This window comes from Spinacia oleracea, chromosome 4 (assembly GCF_020520425.1).
Source record: "Spinacia oleracea cultivar Varoflay chromosome 4, BTI_SOV_V1, whole genome shotgun sequence".
Taxonomy (NCBI): Eukaryota; Viridiplantae; Streptophyta; class Magnoliopsida; order Caryophyllales; family Amaranthaceae; genus Spinacia; species Spinacia oleracea.
Window position 1 is genome coordinate 24,593,973 of NC_079490.1, and position 21,128 is coordinate 24,615,100.

The following is a 21,128-nucleotide window of genomic DNA, read 5'->3' on the forward strand; positions in this document are numbered from 1 at the left end:
GACATTCCGTCTGTAAATTCCTTTCAATTCCCTGAAATTGGGTTGTCGTTGTTGTGAAGCTTTTGAAGCGGGACTTCAGCACTAGTAATATCTTTCTGATTTTGCTTCTTTTGGTTTAATTTTTGGTGTAGATTACTGCATTTCATAAAGCATTGCTGGCAGAACACGGACACTGCTCAGTGAAGCTATATGCCTGTGTAGACATTTGACATCCACTATTTTTAGCATATGGACTTTTGAGCTTCATTGAACCAGTTTCCACTTTCCAGTCTGTTACTTGCAATGATTTACGGAAGTCCTGATCAATTTGACTTTTTAACCTTCAATTTTCTTAATATGACGAAATATATGCACTTTGTCAGCTGATGTCTTCCGGTGGTTGGCTGGTAATGACTTTTTATGAACTTCAATTTTCTTAATATGACGAAATTTATGAACTCTGTTCCTGCATAAGCCTTCAAAGAACCTGTTTTAAGTGTTCTTGTTAATTAGATTATTTTGCGTTGATTAGCAATAATCTGGTGATTTTGGTTAGGTTGTTAAAAAGAAAGGGTGTCTTAGCAGTCTGCATCACTTCTTCTGCTGATTTTGGTTAGGTTGATTAGCAATAATCTGGTGATTTTGGTTAGGTTGTTAATAACTTCTTCTGCTGTAGAATTTGAGATTGAGTGTCACTGAGCTTGTAAAATGCATCACTTTCTTTCTCTGCCACTCCTGCCAGGACACGATATTGAATAGAAGCAATAACATTGACAAACACATTCTCCTGCACATATCATTCTACACTCATTTTCCAAAAAAACTAAAGTATAACAATATAACTACATTACTATGTAAATATCGAGCTTCAGCAAAAGTAAGAAAGCTGTTAGCATTAATTTAGTAAGACATAGGGAGACCGACCTTGGTCTTGGTCTCACAGCGTACATCTAACTGTTGTACACGAAGACTGAGCTTGCCTGCTATCTGATCGCCAATGAACCAAGGGACACAATGGCACCCTGGCCCTATGTAATTCACCTTACTTGTTAGTTACAACCACTGGAAACGAGCCAAGTCAGTTTGGTTCATTACACAGTCCTTCCAGCCTAGAAGTATTAGGATTGTAGGACGTTTTTGGAACTTGATTCATCCATTTGCAGCAGCTGTAGACGTAATAGCCTATGAGTAGAATATTGAAGCACTTGTTCTGTAATTGCATTTGATTATTGGCGGTATGAATGGTTGTCGTCGGTAACATACAATATATCTAGTTATACAATTTTTAGGATTTAGCAACTCTTAGGATTACATTTGATAGCACTTGAATCATGTTTGTGGAATTAAGGTCTGACTTAGGTAGAAGATATACTTGACAGCTACTGCAGTGTTAGAACTTAATTCAGAACTTAGAGCTTTCAAATTCAGAACTATCAAATTCAGAACTTAATTCTAACAAAAACTCTAGTCAATCTGAACCTCCAGCTTTTTGATTCCTAGGTTCTTAGCCATTTCTAGTCCCCCAGTCAGAGCTAAGACCTCAGCTTTGAAGGCAATACAGTGGCTTAAGTTGAGAGAGCAAGCAGACACAAACGTACCCACATGTTCAGTAATGTTCTACTGTTTATAACCTGAAATGTTGACTTGTGTGTTATGTTCCAAAGTTGACCACGCTGGATGTGCTGCTGCTTTCTGATCTGTTATTTTTCCAAGTTGTTTGCCTCTGTATTGTTGATCAGGTCTGTACCAATTCTGTTGATCAGCTCTGTGATCTGTGCTATTGTCTTTTTGATCTGTATTGTTGTCTTTCTGATCTGTCCCTCTGATCTATACTGTTGTCTTTTTTATCTGTCTTTCTGATCTGTCTTTCTAATCTGTCTTTATGTACTGTTGTCTTTCTGATCTGTACTGCATATATGATATATGGCTACATTTTGAGATGAATTATCAAATTCACAGTTGTATTCTATCAGTGCCAAAACTTGTATATTTATATGATTTTCTTGAAATGACTAGGAGAAAAAGTTGATGCGTCCGCCTACTCCATCCGAGGTGTATTACAAAGGCCATGCTAAAGAGAATGGTGAATTCGTGGACGAGACGTCACGAAAAGTTTGGGTGAGTTCCTACTTATATAATTTATTATACATATGCCCTTGTAACAGAAAATCATTAGTCTTAATCGCATATTTTCACCTTTTTGTCAGGCTGATTTTCAAAGCAAAAAATCTACCAACTTGGAGGATGAGAATCCTAAAACAGAGAACGAGTTATTTTTGGAAGCCTTAGGTGGATGGAAGAATGGGAGAGTGTATGGTCTAGGAAATGCTATTGACAACTTTTATGTGAAACCAAACAACGACCCAAGTTTCAAGAAAGTGCGGAATGAGCTAGTGACTAATTTGACAAGTAATGTTGAACTACTCTCTTCGAAAAATTTGGAACAAGCGAAGGAGATTGAAGAAACAAAGGTGGTCCTAGATGAAACAACAACAAAGCTCAATGAAACAGAAAAAAAGCTTGATGAAACAACAAGACAACTTAAAGAAACAACAGATGCTATGAAGGCTATGCAAGCTCAGATTCTTTTCCTAACTGAAAATGTCATTTTGCGCCTATCTTGAATGCTGATTATCAGAAGAAATTGCATGGCTTTGTGTTATTTTTGGCTTGTTGATTGGAACACATTTGGACGATTAGTTTAGCGTAGAGTTTTTTTTTTTTTTCTAGTGAAAGCAGGTAAACAAATATATATTGCAAATTATGCAATTATGTTATTTAGGGGATTACAAGTTATATATTGCATATATATGCAATTTTGTTGGGATGAAACTTCTTTTGTAGGCTTTGAATTGATTTTTTAATGAAAGTTTTTATTATTTATTCGTTGTTGTAAATATTGCATCAATAAATTTGATTTAAATTTATTTCAGAATTTGAAAATAGAACAGTAAATAAAGCAATGGAAAAAATATTTTGTTGCTAGGTTTGGCAACCAAAAAAATATCCGGAGCAAATTTTGTTGCTAGTTTAATAACAATTATTAGCAACTTAAAGAAATGATGCGTTGCCATTATTTACCACATAAATAAAAAAATCTGTAGCTAATATTAGCAACCAAATAAATAATTTGTTTCCATTATTTGCAACATAAATAAATAATTTGTAGCTAATGTTAGCAACCAAATAAATAATTTGTGGCCATTGTTGGCAACCAAAAATAAATTATCTGTTGCTACTATTAGCAACCAAATAAATAATTTTGTTTCTCCTACTAGAAACTAAAATAAATATTCGTTGCCCTGTTTTTAGAAACCAATGTTATTAATTTGTTGTTATTTTTAGCAACCAATGTTAATAAGTTGTTGCTAGTTGTGGCAACCGTTTTTTAATAGTTCGTTGCTATTTCTAGCAACCAAAGTAAACGCACTCCTGCACATGGTGACCAATATGGAAACCATATTTCATTGATGCAAGATGGCAACAAAATATTTTGGGATTTAGTTGCTAATATCATTTGGCAACCAGCGTTTTAGTAACCATTATTTTTCGTTTCCAATCCGTTGCTAACTAGACTTAGAAACGAATTTCTTCAAAATAGCAACAAATTTGAAGTGTTGCTAAAATGACTTTATTTTGTAGTGATGTGTGATATGGTCTAGGTTGGTAGTTTTGTTGGGTTCTACCGTGCTAGGAGGTTTTTTCTTGGTCGTATGCTGATGGGAAGTAACTGAAGGCGGTAGGCATAATTAGCACCCTGTTGAACAACATCAATACCTCAATAGGTGTTGTAGCTTCCTAAAGAGTCAACAATATGGGCTTTAAGTTGAGGTAGTATTGTGTATAGGAGAGGTGCATGATGTGCGAGGCTTTGTTGCTGCACTCAATGGGGTTGTTGGTACAAGTCTTTATGTGAGAAATTGGTGTACTGAAATTCATGAGCTTATTCGTTTGAAATTGATGTTGTCGTATTTAGTCTTTGGCTATTTTTGTGATGCTTCAAATGGATTGAGTCACTCTGGCACATGTCTGAAATCATATTCGTGTAGACTGTGCATTCCAAAATGCATGTGGTACTCCAAAATGAAATCCACAATCATTTTGAGGATTTCAGTATCGACAGGGACCTCAGCATGCTGTCAAATTTCGGAATTCACAATCTGATATCCTCTTGTTTGTCCGGGTTTCTTTTGTCGGTGGTACTCCATATGTCTCATCAGAGCTTTACTTTTAACGCAAACATGATTTTGTGGAATAAAGATTGTATTGACTGAAATATTAATTGTCATGGTTATATATTTGTTGCAGGAGGAAATTCAGAAAATATTGGAAGTAGAACAAACACTTTCCCAACTATAGGTATTTAACTTGTTTTCTTGGTTCCTTTTTGGTTTATTTTTACTTTCCCATGCCATGATACTTAAGTTCTTTTATTTTTTTTATATATGTAGCAGAAAAGGTGTTTAAGTCGAAGTCTCGTGATCGGTTTTTGGGTTTTTGAGGAGGAATTACACTTAAAGAAATAGCGGGACCATAACCTAGCAGGGGGAACTTCAATCTTAGTTGAATGAAGCAATCATACAAAATTAGGTCGTAACCAATCGCGTGGACACAATACAAGAAGTGTTGCTACAAGGGTTTACTTCTCCAAGAGAGGACACTCCAACTATGAAGAATTATTATTATTTTTTTATACTTCTTTAATTTTAGATTGAACATGCAAGAGTTACTTATCTATTACTTTTAGAATTTAAAGTCAAGGGATGTGATTGTTGGGTTTCACATAACTTGAAATCTATTGTCAAATTCTTTTGAGTAATGAAATTACCATTTTTTTTAATTTGATTGATTTATTATTGTTTATATTATTTCATAGAGAAAATGTAGGTGTTTTGAAGAATGTAAATAATGTTATTGTGGTTTCAATATTAACTACAGAATAGTTCGTCGTTATTGCCAAAATTTTAATTTTTTTTACCATTGGAATGACATTTTACGATTGGATTTTTGGTCGTTGTTGGTTAATTGTTCATCGTGAATAAGTATTTAACGACGACATATCATGTTGTCGTTATTTTTTAACGATGAAACAATAGTTCGTCGTTAACTTTTAACGACGAAATCCTAAATTCGTCGTTAACAATTAACGACGAAACGGTAATCCGTCGTTAATGGTTAACGACGACATGATGTTTCATCGTTAATTTTCGTTAAATATTAACGACGAACATCGACGTTAAAGCCAATAACGACGGAACCTGTTACAACGAACATCATGACCGTCGTTAAAGGTTTTAACGACGAAAATTGAGGCTTTTAACGACGAAATTGTTCGTCGTTAAATATCCTTTTTCTAGTAGTGTTATTAGGTCCAGAAGTTTTCTCGGATTACTGAGTTCAACTGTTAAACTTTTGCAGAAGGTTAAGCCTTAACCATTCTGAGAATGGCCATGCATTTTCACAGTATCTAACTCTCCGAGATGCCTTGTTACACAACAACACCATATCTTATCAAAGATAGGAGGACAATCCAGTCTTGCAATCTATGAATACTCACTTTGATTCATAGTACGCCCAATAACTGCTTTTATATTCTCCTTTTACAGTGCGACATTTAGGAGCATCAAAGCGAACTAATCTTCAACGAGCAATCATAATTACTCATGTTTTGAGGAATGGTTCTAATCACCATTAACGAGAACTACTTATGACATGACTTTAAGTTCTTAAAGTGTTCTCATGGTCAATCTGATACAAGATCCAATAAGTATCTATGCAAAAGATTTCTGACATAACATGTCCATCTAGTTCAAGAAATTCAACTATAAATCTACTTGCAATCTAATCTTCATTAGTCATTGGTCGTCCAACCTTTCAATGACCTGGATTAAGGATCCTTTGTGACTTCAATATTCAAGTTCACTTATGGGTGTTTCTTTGTCAAAGAATCCATCTTGACATCCCATTTGAATGTTTTGAATCACTTGGACTTTTCATTTAATACTAAACCAAAATTAAATGAATATGAAATAAAGAAATTCATAAATATGAAATGGTTAAACCAATTGTTTTCAACACAGATCTAAGTGATGTTCAAAAACAAAACTTAGAAAATCAAAGCCATTCTCCAACATGTTTGATTCCCATTGTTGCTACATGTGCGTTGTTCTTCACTTGTGGCAACGGTTTAGTCAATGGATCCGCGACGTTGTCGTCAGTTCCAACCTTGCAAATCTCGATTTCTTTCTGTTCAACGATTTCTTGAAGTATGTGAAATCGCTGCAGTACGTGCTTGGACTTTTGGTGGCTCCTAGGCACCTTTGCCTGGGCAATGGCTCATGGCTCCGCTATTGTCGCAATACAAAGCCATTGGTCCTTTTATGGAGGGGACAGCCCCAAGTTCTTCGATGAACTTCCGAATCCAAACGGCTTCCTTTGTTGCTTCTGAGGCAGCAATGTACTTGGCTTCAGTTGTAGAATCCACAATAGTGCTTTGCTTAGCACTTTTCTAGCTTACTGCTCTGCCATTGAGGCAGAACACAAAACCAGACTGTGATCTGAAATCATCTATGTCGGTTTGGAAGCTTGCGTCCGTATATCCTTTAACAATCAACTCATCTGTACCACCATAGACCAAAAATTGATCCTTTGTTCTTTTCAAGTACTTTAGGATATTCTTGGCAGCAGTCCAATACGCCTCACCTGGGTCTGAGTGGTACCTGCTCGTTGCACTGAATGCAAACAAAACATCCGGCCTTGTACGAATCATAGCATACATGATGGATCCAATAGCCGAAGCGTATGGAATTCCACTCATCTTTCTACGCTCATCAGATGTCTTGGGACACTGAGTCTTGCTTAGATATACGCCATGTGACATGGGTAGATGGCCTCTCTTGGCTTCCATCATATTGAACCTAGCTAGCACTTCGTCAATGTAAGTGCTCTGGCTTAGTCCAATCATCCTCTTAGATCTATCCCTATAGATCTTGATGCCCAATATGTACTGTGCCTCTCCTAAGTCTTTCATTTAGAAACACTTTCCAAGCCAAGTCTTTACAGACTCCATCATAAGAATGTCGTTTCCAATAAACAGTATGTCGTCTACATACAAGACTAGGAATGCAATTTTACTCCCACTGACTTTCTTGTATACACAAGATTCGTCCTGGTTCTTGATGAAGCCAAATTCATTGACCGCTTCATCAAATCGTATGTTCTAACTCCTTGATGCCTGCTTCAATCCATAAATGGATTTCTTAAGCTTGCATATCTTTCCTTGGTTCTTTGGATCGACAAAACCCTCCGGATGTGTCATAATCACAGTCTCTTCAAGAACACCATTCATCAAGAAAGAAGTTTTGACATCCATTTGCCATATTTCATAGTCATGAAACGCAGCAATCGCAAGGATTATCCGAATAGACTTTAGCATAGCGACTTGAGAAAAGGTTTCATCGCAGTCAAATCCGTGAATTTGCATGTAACCTTTTGCTACCAATCTAGCCTTGTATATGTATATAATTACATATTTGTCTTTCTTCAATTTGAAGACCCATTTGCTTCCGATAGGTGTAAACTCATCTGGCCAATCAACCAAATCCCAAACTTGATTTTCAGACATAGAGTCTATTTCAGATTTCATGGACTCTAACCATTTTGTGGAGCTTGGACTCGTCATAGCTTTCTTGTAGGCCATAGGTTCATCACTATGTAATATAAGAACTTCTAAGTTTTCAGTCAAGAGGACACCTGTCCATCTATCTGGCTGAACCTTAGTTCTATGTGACCTACGAGGGGCAACAACGTCTTGAGGAACTACTCCCACTGGCTCTTCTGAAGGCCTTGGAGGTTCTTCAACTTGACTACTTCTAAAGAGTTATTGGTTCGTTATTCGTCTCAAATCTCTTTGAGGTCTATTAATCTCACACTTGTCAATTTGGAAATGTGATTTCTTTCCAAAAAGACATTGTCACGAGGGACGAATACTTTGTTTCTTGACTTGTTGTAGAAGTAATACCCCTTAATTTCTTTTGGATATCCAACGAAGAAACATTTGTCAGATTTTGGTCCGATCTTGTCCGAAATTAATCGCTTGACATATGCTTTGCAACCCCAAATCTTTAGAAAAGACAATTTTGGATGTTTCCCATTCCATAATTCGTTTGGAGTCTTTTCAACAGCTTTTGACGGAGCACGATTCAGTGTGAGTACTGCTGTTTGCAATGCATGTCCCCAAAATTGTAAAGGAAGTTCGGATTGACCCATCATTGACCTGACCATATCAAGTAAGGTCCTGTTTCTCCGTTCCGACACTCCATTCCATTGAGGTGTCCCCGAAGTAGTCAATTCAGAAAGAATACCGTATTCTTTTAGATGGTCATCAAACTCGTGGCTAAGATATTCACCTCCTCAATCTGATCTTAGAGCTTTGATTTTCTTGCAATGTTGATTCTCTATTTCAGTTAGAGATTCTCGGAATTTCTCAAACGATTCAGACTTGTGTTTCATTAAGTAAATACAGCCATATCTACTGAAATCGTCCATAAACGTTATAAAATAGGTGAAACCACCTCTAGAATTCGTACTCAAAGGCCCACATACGTTCGTATGTATTAGCTCTAGTAGTTCGCTTGCTCTTTCTCCCACTTTTGAGAAAGGTTGCTTTGTCATTTTTCCAAGTACACAAGACTCGCATTGATCAATCTTCTCTAAGTTGAATGAATCTAGAATGCCCTTCTTTTGATGTCTTTCCATGCGTTTTGTGTTTATATGGCCTAATCGACAATGCCACAGATAAGTGAGATCCGAATCACCTGGTTTAGCCTTTGGTATTTATGTGAGATCCGAATCACCTGGTTTTAACAATATGTACAATATTGTTTGAACGTCTCGTCCATGCAGTGATGGTGGTGAAGCTGGTGGTGTTTCCATGGATGTTGATGAAGGCTTTGTTTCATGTCTTGTTTACGTATTGGAAGTTTTATTTCCTGTTTTCTGCATCCCTGTTTTAATTATCTATTTGCAGTCAAGTTCATCTTCAAGATGAGCTATATATGCTGCCTCCATATTTTGTAGTGTTTATGCTTTTTTATGTTACCCTGATAAATTTTTTATATATAAATATATATATATATATATATATATATATATATATATGATGTTCTCATGTGTTATTTTAGACGTTTGATAATGTCTTAAGTTAACTTATTCTTTTATTTATATGTTATGTAACATCCATGTACTTTTTGGTAATAGGCTACTCCGCTACTAAACTGGTTTCTTTAACTATCATTTATAGATATATTTTCTAGGAGAAAAGTTCTAAACTAAATCTCATATCCAACTACCACATCATTTACCTTTTCACTTTGAGACTTATGTAGTAGGTGACTAACATTCAATAACTTGGTAATTGCCTTCCGATAATAATATGAGTTCACAACCGTGTTTTGCTGTTGGTAACTAAAAGAACGGTTGACGGTAATGTCCAAGTAGAATACAACTGTGGACTGTGGTCACTTTGACATTCGTGTTATAGGTAACTACCTCTTACTTACTTTGTAATAACCGATGGATAATAATGTGAGTTTATAATCGTGTATTGGTGTTGGAAACGATAAGAACAGTTGACGGTAATGTTCAAGTGGTATACAACTGTGGTCACTTTGAGATTCATGTTATATGAAACTACCGCTTACTAAATTAGTAATAACCGAAAGATAATAATGTAAGTCTATAACCGTGAATTGTTGTTGTTAACTACCTGAACTTTACATGGTAATGTCCAAGTGTAACTGTGGTGATGTCCACATGTAGTACACATTTATCTTAATTTATTTATGTTTTTTTATATTCACCTATCTTTTTACACTACGTCTGTAGTTTGTCTTAATATCTGTTCAAATAACTACTGTAAATATCATTTTTAAACAGAGGTATATGCATTAGAGGAAGTTCATTTTATTGTAATTATGATTAAAGGATTACTTTTAATTTTATTTTTCTAGTGAACTATAAATAAAATTCCAACGTCACATACTTAGGTTTCGATTTTTCTTGGTAGTATATGTAATGTGGATAGGCCATTATCACACGGTCCAGATACAACCAAGGTTAACCATTTCGTCACTGATGTTCTGCCATTGTTCCAGCAGTGGTTGTAACACCCCGTCTTTTTAAGCCTCTTTTATTATTCCGTAATTACAATTATTAACGTAATTACGTTTTTTTCCTCCAAAATTATTTTATCTTATTCCGTTCACGTTTTTATTGTGACATGATAATATTCTTTGAGCCCAATTCTCGGGTCATAGTCTATCATCTTGCAAGCCCAATTGTTATTCCAAATTTTGGATTTACATTCTTAGAGTCAGAGATTACAATTTTATCCCTAATCAATTGAAAGACCATTCTTCTTTTCTTCATTATACGTGTAAATGGTGGAGTTTGCCACCAGAATTCTTGACTTCTCTGTCTTCCACATTTCAGTCCAACTACATGGACAAAAATCATTCTTCTTTCTCCTCTTCTTTGTGTGGCATATTAAGGCACCTTGAGTGCCAAATGCCTAAAAGTTTATTCTCATTCTATGACTCACTATGTCAAGAAATTCCTATAAATAGCCATTGAAACTCCATTTTTCTTCAAGCTAAAAATCAATTAATATTTCTGATTGTATTTCTATAAATAGCCATTGAAACTCTATTTATTTCCTTGATTTTTCACCATTAATGGACACCCATTTTCTCTCTCCTCCATTTGACCACCGTGGTGCCGCCACTGCTGCCACCACCTGCGTCGGCGACTCCCTCCTTCGCCGAGTTCAGCCACCATCGTCCAGAACCAGACCGGCCGCCGGCGATTCCACCCTTGGCCGCGCGAGTTACGGCGTGTTCTTGTGTTGCGTGAGAATGGATGTTTTCTCTTGCATTTCCTTTCTCTGTAGTGCTTTTATGGATTATATTTAAGTGGGCCAGGGGTTTAAATTAAGGAGCCAACAATTATTTTGGAGTAGATAGTGGACCGTGAGTTTACATAAAGAAGAACTATTGTGGGCTTATCATCATAAAGGTAGAGGTTTAGTTATTATCATGATTTTAAATGGACTTTTAATGGAATAATTATAATTAAAAGTACATGATTAATTTTTATCATTGTTATGATTTAGAGGTTGACAACTATGGAAATAATTTGGAGTATAAGATGTTCGGCTCAAACTTTTTAGTTAAGGATCGATCGAGGTAACTATTATGTCCAGCAATTATGTTTACATGCCCGTGTATAAAAGTATTATATTATGGTATTATAATTTTTATGTCCAACACTTAAGTTATGTACCCGTATATGAAATGTGGGACAATCATGTGTATGTTTATTATATGATTAGTGTGCTAAATGATATGATAGATGACTTATAACTATGATGATATGTTTACGTATTTTATTATTTTAATAATGTTAAAGACGTTGTTCGAAAATAATGATAATATTTATAAAGTTATTTTAAATAAAGACAGATGTTGCTTTTGTCGGCATTGAAAAGTGAACTGAACTAGTAAGTGGGCAAGTTACAGGTGGATGTCATTTACTGTTACAGTTAAAAGGGAAATAGTTCCCCAGAAAAGTTCATCCAAACCCTGTACTTGCCAATGAACAGTAAAGGAAATGATTCCTTGCCGACACAGTTTTCAAGATAACGAGATTAAGTTATTTCCGAACAATAAATGCTAATGATTGATATGTGCCAAATGATTTTAAAAATAAAACCGTTTTGACGGGCTGGAGAAATATTACTGAGTTTTCCACTCATTTTTTGATTCTTTCTGTGTTTTTTCCTGTTTTCTATTTTTATGACGATGTACAGGTTCGATTAAGGAGTTAGAGTTACTCAAGAGGAAAGTTATTACTGGAGTTGGTAGTTTATTATGGAGATATGGAGATGAGAAATATTTATAATGGAAATCCTGTTACTGAGGTCGTTATAAGAATATTGATTTATATTTATTTTTGGGAAAGTTGTATTATTTACGGAATGTTATTAAAGATTATTTTATTTGTGGGCCCATACCCACAAGTCCCAGGATTGATTATGCCTAATTCCGCTGCTAAAAGTAAGTTAAGTACGGTTTATTACCGATAATTAAGGTACCGAAAAGTCGGGGCGTTACAGTATGGTATCAGAGCAGAGCCCAGCCGGAAGTGATATATACTGCCAGAGTGCCAGGGTATGATCTTTGGGATATGAGAAAATTTTGAGGTTTTAACTGCTATTTGGGTAATTAGGTATTAAGTTATGAGAATAAGAGTTTTAAGAGAAGTGAATGACTTTTGGGCTATTGTCATAGTATGACTATTTGAGGATAGACTGACCTTGAGTTTTGAGATATCCAGTTTCGAGGACAAAACTTTTTCTAAGGGGGTAAGGATATAACACCCCGTCCTTTTAAGCCTCTTTTATTATTCTGTAATTACAATTATTAACGTAATTACGTTTTTTTTCTCCAATATTATTTTATCTTATTATGTTCACGTTTTTATTGCGACATGATTATATTCTTTGAGCCCAATTCACGTGTCATAGTTTATCATCTTGCAAGCCCAATTGTTATTCCAAATTTCTGATTTACATTCTAAGAGTCATAGATTACAATTTTATCCCTAATCAATTGAATGACCATTCTTCTTTTCTTCATTATACGTGTAAATGGTGGAGTTTGTCACCAGAATTCTTGACTTCTCTGTCTTCCAAATTTCAGTCCAACCACATGGACAAAATTCATTCTTCTTTCTCCTCTTCTTTGCGTGGCATATTAAGGCACCTTGAGTGCCAAATGTCTAAAAGTTTATTCTCCTACTATGACTCACCATGTCAAGAAATTCCTATAAATATCCATTGAAACTCCATTTTTCTTCAAGCTAAAAATCAATTAATATTTCTGATTGTATTTCTATAAATAGCAATTGAAACTCTATTTATTTCCTTGATTTTTCACCATTAATGGACACCCATTTTCTCTCTTCTCCATTTGACCACCGTGGTGCCGCGACTGCTGCCACCACCTGCGTCAGCGACTCCCTCCTTCGCCGAGTTCAGCCACCATCGTCCAGAACCAGAGCCGTCGCCGGCGAGTCCACCCTTGGCCTTGCGAGTTACAGCGTGTTCTTGTGCTGCGTGAGAATGAATGCCTTCTCTTGCATTTGCTTTCTCTGTACTACTTTTATGGATTATATTTAAGTTGGCCAGGGGATTAAATTAAGGAGCCAACAATTATTTTGGAGTAGATAGTGGACCGTGAGTTTACATAAAGAAGAACTATTGTGGGATTATCATCATAAAGGTAAAGGTTTAGTTATTATCATGATTTAAAATGGACTTTTAATGGAAGAATTATAATTAAAAGTACATGACTAATTTTTATCATTGTTATGATTTTGAGGTTGTCAACCATGGAAATTATTGGGAGTATAAGATGTTCCGCTCAAACTTTTTAGTTAAGGATCGATCGAGGTAACTATTATGTCCAGCAATTATATTTACATGCCCGTGTATAAAAGTATTATATTATGTTATTGTAATTTTTATGTCTAGCACTTAAGTTATATACCCGTATATGAAATGTGGGACTTTCATGTGATTATATGTTTATTATATGATTTATGTGCTAAATGATATGATAGATGATTTATGACATTGATGATATGTTAAAGTGTTTTATTATTTTAATAATGTTAAAGACGTTGTTCGAAAATAATGATAATATTTATAAAGTTATTTTAAATAAAGACAGATGTTGCTATTGTCGGCATGGAAAAGTGAACTGAACTAGTAAGTGGGCAAGTTACAAGTGGAGGCTAGTTACAGTTATAGTTAAAAGGGAAATAGTTCCCCAGAAAAGTTCCGCCAAACCCTGTACTTGCCAATGAACAGTAAAGGAAACGATTCCTTGCAGACACAGTTTCCAAGATAACGAGATTAAGTTATTTCCGAACAATAAATGCTAATGATGGATATGTGCCAAATCATTTTCAAAATAAAACCGTTTTGACGGGCTGGAGTTATATTACTGAGTTTTCCACTCATTTTTGGATTTTTTCTGTGCTTTTCCTATTTTCTATTTTTATTACGATGTACAGGTTCGATTAAGGAGTTAGAGTTTCTCAAGAGGAAAGTTATTACTGGAGTTGGTAGTTTATTATGGAGATATGGAGATGAGAAATATTTATAATGGAAATCCTGTTACTGAGGTTGTTATAAGAATATTGATTTATATTTATTTTTGGGAAAGTTGTATTATTTATGAAATGTTATTAAAGATTATTTTATTTGTGGGCCCATACCCACAGGTCCCAGGATTAATTATGCCTAATTCCGCTGCTAAAAATAAGTTAAGTTCGGTTTATTACCGATAATTAAGGTACCGAAAAGTCGGGGTGTTACAGTGGTAGTCTCGATTAATACATGTAGCCACTACCAACGGAACTCCTTTTTATTTTGTTACTGTTATTATTACTAGCTGGAGCGGGAACATTGTGACATTTGTGAACACTGTGACTTTAAAACCTGTAGGTGTAAATTAAAAAAAAAAATAGCAGTTAGATACCTTGCTGAAACTATCATTATTGGGATTTTTATTGCGTCAGCTTATTGGGAAACGAAACACTAAAACACTTCATGACCTAGGCATCTACTATGCATGTAAACAATGGCATATGACTCCGGTACGTATCAAGCATGCAAACGGTGGGATATGACCAATAAATTCTTGACTTTAATAAATTTACAATTCAATTCAATTCATGCAAACAGTGTGATACGACCATGCAAAATCAGGAACCTTGTTGAAAATTTTAATAACTTTTCAGTGCTTTTTGAAAACAGTCATTTATTGTTTAAAGACCAAATTTTGAAAATATATTGGTAATTACTATGCATGAATTCAGCATGAAAGCTGAATCCAATGCATGAAAACACACTATAAATATAGGTGTTTTTTTTTTTTAATTTCTCATATCCATCACTTCCCTTTCTTTCTCTATACAAACCACCATCTATATTTTATGTTCTTTCCCCTCTTATTCTCGTCCAAAATGGATTCCAATGTTAAACGTTCATCCTTACACAATTGTCATGAAAACATGTCAATAGATTACATCGGAGGAAAGTTAACAAGTAGAAGTCTTAGTTGGTTTAAACATTATATTCATCGGTCTTGGGTTCAAGGTAACCAGGGTGAGGGGTCAATGGGACAAGTCTGGTTTCTTAGGCTATGCCTTCGTTGATTTTGGGGAGGGGCCAAGAATATTTCGAGTCTGCTGAACGGTTTTCCAAACAGTATGAGCTGGCAGGGCATGGTAGAACACACTGCCTGTATAATATGGAAGCCCGACTGGGATTTATGCATGGCTGGCTATGAGGACATATGATTGTCTGTTTAGGGGTGCTCATGCGTGCTATCAGGCTGTTGATGTAGCAACAACATCTAGAATCAACACGAAAACGACGATGCATGAAAACATTGGGACATACGAAGCAGTTTCAGTCGGTTTTAACAATATGTACAATATTGTTTGAACGTCTCGTCAATGCAGTGATGGTGGTGAAGCTGGTGGTGTTTCCATGGATGATGATAAAGGCTCTGTTTCATGTCTTGTTTTCGTATTGGTAGTTTTATTTCCTGTTTTCTGCATCCATGTTTTAATTATCTATTTGCAGCCAAGTTCGTCTTCAAGATGAGCTATATATGCTGACTCGATATTTTGTGGTGTTTGTGGTTTTCTATGTTACCCAAAGAATATATAATCTTGTTTGTGTTATCTCTTTAATTCGAAATTTGTTTAATATATATGATGTTCCTATGTGTTATTTTAGACGTTTGATAATGTCTTAAGTTCATTGATTCTTACATTTATATGTTTGGTAACGTCCATGTAACTTTTTGGTAATAGGCTACTCAGCTACCAAACTGGTTTCTTTAACAATCATAATGGTTGGCAATGTAGGTAATATCCAACGATATGTGTGGTCAATACCTAGAATTCACTACATTAAAGGTTTGTCAGTCATGTACTCATGTCCAACAATTATGTGTTCGGTAAGCTCCATATACCTATTTGGTAATGACCTATGCAGCTACCAGCCTACCATGCTGGTTTGTTTAATCATAATAATGGTTGATAATGTCCACAAGTATTCATGGTCACTACAAGAATTATGGTTATGGTTTGTCAGCCATGCTTAATCTAAATTCAACTATTGTTCATGGTATTTTTTTCCTTCAAACCCAAAACCCAATTTTCATCATCTTTTTCCTCGCACTCCCAATAGCTTGATAACCTCGAACTGTCAAGGTGTAGCTGTGAATTCAACAAAAATATTACAAACTACACTATCAGTAAAATTTATAGATCCAAAACATAAATTTGCAAACTAAGGTCTGAAAATTTGAGCAGATATTAAAGATGACTGAACAGTGGACTGAGAGAGCTAGGAAGGGGGTAGATGTTGAAGGTAGGAGATGGAGAGACTGCGCTTCGGTTTGATTTTCGCCGTTGAGTTTTCCGACACCGGCTAGGAGAGGAGAGAGAATTGAACTAAACCAATAAATTAACAAAACCCAAAAATTAATTATTTTCCTAATTATTTTTGGAACTTATTTTTTGATTTTCACAAAATTAAATAAATTGACGTTTTATATTTTCCAAAATCATTTAATTCATTTTTGGATAAAAAAAAGATAAAAGAAAAAAAGGGTAAAATATAAACAATTAATGTGAACCAAATTAATTCCCTCATGATGGTCATACGGAGTAACTTAAGATGATTATAATTTTCATTATTTTGCTTATCTTTTACTTTCTAAGAGCTTTCAAATAGTTTTCTAGGATTTAGATAAAATTATTATATTTCTGTCAAATCCAATGTTCACTGGCAGTTTTTAGCTAATTCAAAATAAATCTCTGAGGGGCATGAATCAATACCTCTCATCAGATGTTGTCGCCAATAGGCAAGAGAACTCATTCTGAAGCAAACATTCGCTCATGCCCCGAGCCATGAGATTCACTTTGCGAAGTAGGCTTGCGCCCTTGCCTCTCCATAGAGGAGAGCGCGCCACACGATCCGGTGTCATAACACTGGGACCGTATCACATAGCCATCCAACTTAAAAGCCAATGTGACTTCTTAATTATACAAGCAGGCACTTTTATCATAGTAAAATTTCAACACACCCATCAACCAAATAAAAGGTTGGAGCTGAAATTATTGACAAATACGGAGTAGTTTTCGGCAACTGCAAGGCCTGACAGTGGCGCCATGACGGTAGTGTAGCTATCCGTTTACTTTTCATTTATTATTATTTTCCTGGACTCTCTTAAACATAATCCAAAAACTACAGCAAAAGCCAAATAAACACGAAAGACAACATTGTCGCCCAGAAGACAGAAGAACACAAAACCATCTAATCGTTTTTTTTTACAAGAACAAACTATGTAATTATTTTAACACAACCATCTAAATTGGTAATCATATGACAGGCATGCAAAGAGATCAAAACTTTGTTGAAGAACACATGCATAACATTTAAATTCTATTCATAAAAAAACACTAGGAGCTGAGAGTAGAGAATGACTACTACATGAAGACTACGAGATTTCCCCGTCCTCACCAAGCTCACCGTCTTCAAGATCATCATGAGCACCAGTTCTCCTGGAGCCATCACGGTGATCCCTCTTATGCCTTTTATGTTTACTTTCACCATCTGAATCCGGTGAGTGTTCATGCTGTAAAAGTACAGAAAAACATTTAATCAATAATAATTTTCAAAGATTTTTGTTTAATTAAGGTTTAGCTTAAATTATCCAGTTATCAATGTCATGGTGGTGTCATTAAAAATTCCTTTTTTCCAATATTCAAGTCCTCAAGAAACTGGGTACTACTTATCATACCTTCCTAGATTTTTTCCGGTCACTACCATGTCGGCGTGATTTCTTGTGATCTTCTTTATCATCTTTGTCGGAACTGACATCATCTGTGGTATCATGATGCCTCTTTCGGTGACGTCTCTCCTTGTCATCATCCCTGTCAGAACTTCCATCATCAATTGTATTATCGTGGTGCCGTTTTTTATGCTTCCTGTCTCTGTCTTTTTCCTTCTCCTTCCTATTTTCATCCTTGTTGCTATGGCTATCAGTTGCATCCACAGCCTCATCATCTGACTCCTCTTTCTTAGAGCGTTCTTTCCGCTTCTCTCTGTCACGATCTTTATCTTTCTCCTTCCTATCCTTCTCCTTCCTCTTCTCCTTTTCCTCTCTTTCTTTCTCCTTTTTCACCTGAATATCCATTTAACACCAGGAAAAGTTAAGACATGATACTGCAGTTTAATCAAAGAAAATAATGAATGAAAAAAAAGTTAATCCATTGATTGCATAATATCTCTACACTTAATCTATTAATCCCCTTTTCTCAAACCATTCATCTATAACTTCAAACAACCTGTACACTAATTAAATATGGCTAGGCAGGACTAACATGTTCTTATTGTCAGCTTAATCTTTGAAACAAAGTCACATAATATGAAATGAAGTAATAAATACGTAGTACATCTGAATAAAACTCCTCTCATGAGAAACAATCCAAAACATGAACTACAGCGAAACTCCTAATCAATACATAGAAGAACCTGCAGAAACATACACTTAATTACTAGTGCGGACCACCACACACACAAATCAAAACTCTAAATCCTGAACATTGCAGCCATAGACCAAAAGATAGAAAACTTTCACGTGCAAAACGTGAATGCTCTAAATAACAAAATAGGCAATTTTCTCTCCCAATAATCAATCATGCACTAAAAGGTGGACGGTAATTAATATTTCGCAACATCTAACACTTAACATACTCCTTCCTTCACGGGTAATCCTATTACCCTTTGTTTTGACAAGTAAGCCAATCACAACATGCTTTGCTTGTCAGAACCTAGATTGGTTTTAGTAGGTTAGCATTGGGAAATGCAAAGGAAACACTGGTCATGTCACCATCCGTACTGATAGATATTCGTAAAAAGAGAGGAAACTCTCTCATCAGCATCCTAATGTGATATTGCCAATCTGCTGAATATAACATAAATAGCATAATATATGAACATCCCAGGAAGTGCAGAGAGGTTATGATCATCTTCCAGCATAGGGAAAGATATTGAAACGGAGTCCCTGTGGACAGAGAAAGAGAGTTGAAACATCTATGGATATTCTCTATTTTAACAAAAAAGATAGGGGTACCTTTCCTAGCTATCTTTTAGGCAGACAGCCCCAAAGGGAAAACATGCAAGGTACAATAGAAACAAGCCAAAGGACAAGGCAACTAGCCTTAGTAAGCATCAGATTGATTTCAATAATTTATTTTAACCTACTTTTAAAAAGTCAAATCTCGCAAGTCGCAGTTCAATTTTTGTTATGCAGCTTTAATAAACTGCTACACTACAGTTAACCAAATTTCTAACATTACCAGTAAGCATCTTATATTAGGGGGCGTTTGGTTGGGGGGTATCAACAAAGGGAAAGGCAATCAACTACCTTGATTCCCTTTGTTGTTGTTTGATATACCAATTCAATCATTCCCTTTACCCTTGTGATTCCCCCATTTCCCTCTACTCTGATTCTTCACCCTACCCCAAGGAATCATGCTAACCCCCAAACTCTTCTTCACCCAACCAACTTAACTACCACTTTGACCATCTTTGACCAACATCTTCACCAAAACACCATCAGACCCACCACTCCAACCACCTACGCCGCCCCCAACAAACCTACTCAACCACCCAACCACCACCGAAATCACCCCACTTCCCACCGGAATCACCTAACCACCACCGAAACCACCCTACTTCCCACCGGAATCACCCAACCACCACCGAAACCACCCTATTCCTCGCCGAAATCATCCAACCACCACCAAAACCACCTTTCCCGCCACGAAAACAACCACCCTACCCCCGAAATTCATCCCAACCACCCCCAAAAAAAAGCTCTAAACTTGCCGGAAACCATCCAAGTCACCCCAAAAACAATTCTAACCACTTGAAATCACATAACTACCCAAAAAATAACCTCAATCATCAAGAAAATCCAATAAAATAACTAGATCTAAAAATAAAATAAATAGATCTTGATGAAGCCGGGCCGCGAGGAGAGCCGAAGAGTGCAGCGGCGCGAGGAGAGCAGCGATGTCGGAGGGGAGAGGAGAGCCGAAGAGTGCAGCGGCGCGAGGAGAGCGGGTACACGAGGAGAGCAGCGGTGAAGGCCGAAGAGGCAGCGGTTCCGCGGTAAAGACCGAAGAGGCCGCGTCAGAGGGGAGGAAAGTAGCCGAAGGTAGAGGGGGTGGTGGTTGTTGTAGATTGGCGGTGGTTGTTGTGTATTGAAGAAAAGGGATGGTTGGTGGTGGTTGAGAACTCAGAATTGGATTGATTCCCTTATAGTGTCAAAACAAACAACATAACGCATTTGAGGGTTTTCCTTTCTTTTCCCTTCCAAACCCTTTCCTGATTCCATTCCCTTTACCCCCTTTGAACCAAACGCCCCCTTACTGTCCTAACAAGAAGTCTACAAAGGTATAATAACCAATTCTTTAAATTGAGCGGTTCATCTTCAATATCCGAATCCTAAACTCATCACCCTATGCACGAACCACTCAGGGCTTACAGGTAGAATGGCAAATGACAAACACCCTTTTACACTATTTAAGAAGACGTGTTTTTGGCAACCCAACCATCCATATCAATACATGGCTGACCTCTCCAACATCGAAAACCCGGTAAGGGAGTTTGGCGACCTCAAGGGCACAATGACAAAAGAGAGTAGTGACAACTGCCCTATTTATGGAAATAGCAGCTGAAGTGAGGTAGTGGCTTATCGCTTCCACCTGCAAGAGATCAAGTACTAAAAGGAAACCGACAGAGATTAGCAATACAATGGGCATAGAAACGTTCAAACATAGTAGGCGCTGAAAATTACTTGAAAGACAAAAGAGGATGAGGGTAATCTAGAAGAGAAGAAAAAGAAGGGATTCAGAAAGAGATAGCAAAAAGAATATAAAAATGGCATCCAACAGACATTGTAGGAGACAGGAAACATGTTTTATAATCCCACTGA

The 21,128-nt window shown here is 36.3% G+C and overlaps 2 protein-coding genes and 1 long non-coding RNA gene across 6 annotated transcripts in view; 2 read left to right on the forward strand and 1 right to left on the reverse strand.

Moving 5' to 3' along the window:
- The first annotated feature begins 1,743 nt into the window (after nucleotides 1-1,743).
- On the forward strand, nucleotides 1,744-2,871 carry LOC110789631 (uncharacterized). Its single transcript, XM_021994327.2, has 2 exons — nucleotides 1,744-2,097; nucleotides 2,187-2,871. The coding sequence occupies exons 1-2, from the start codon at nucleotides 2,008-2,010 to the stop codon at nucleotides 2,601-2,603; spliced, it is 507 nt and encodes a 168-aa protein (XP_021850019.1). The 5' UTR covers nucleotides 1,744-2,007; the 3' UTR covers nucleotides 2,604-2,871.
- A 7,452-nt stretch (nucleotides 2,872-10,323) lies between these two features.
- Nucleotides 10,324-15,746, forward strand: LOC130459193 (uncharacterized). 2 transcript variants are annotated; one of them, XR_008918413.1, is made up of 3 exons: nucleotides 10,324-11,222; nucleotides 11,846-13,489; nucleotides 14,116-15,746. It is a non-coding gene; the product is annotated as an uncharacterized lncRNA (long non-coding RNA). The 2 variants fall into 2 exon arrangements; XR_008918414.1 differs by having other exon boundaries at nucleotides 10,326-13,319; nucleotides 13,419-13,489.
- A 1,678-nt stretch (nucleotides 15,747-17,424) lies between these two features.
- Nucleotides 17,425-21,128, reverse strand: part of LOC110789638 (pre-mRNA-processing protein 40A) — a 28,041-nt gene continuing 24,337 nt past the window's right edge. For all 3 annotated transcript variants that reach the window (XM_021994335.2, XM_021994336.2, XM_021994337.2), the window contains 2 exons: nucleotides 17,925-18,308; nucleotides 17,425-17,759 (listed from right to left, as the gene is read on the reverse strand). In XM_021994335.2, the coding sequence (XP_021850027.1) occupies nucleotides 17,622-17,759; nucleotides 17,925-18,308 (522 nt within the window). In that variant the 3' untranslated portion in view covers nucleotides 17,425-17,621. The remainder of the gene's footprint in view (nucleotides 17,760-17,924; nucleotides 18,309-21,128) is intronic.

Bases quoted from the DNA above. Each gene is read 5' to 3' on its own strand.
- LOC110789631 (XM_021994327.2), top strand. From the start codon at position 2,008: ATGCGTCCGCCTACTCCATCCGAGGTGTATTACAAAGGCCATGCTAAA. The intron at 2,098-2,186 runs GTGAGTTCCTAC...CCTTTTTGTCAG, and splicing joins AGACGTCACGAAAAGTTTGG to GCTGATTTTCAAAGCAAAAA.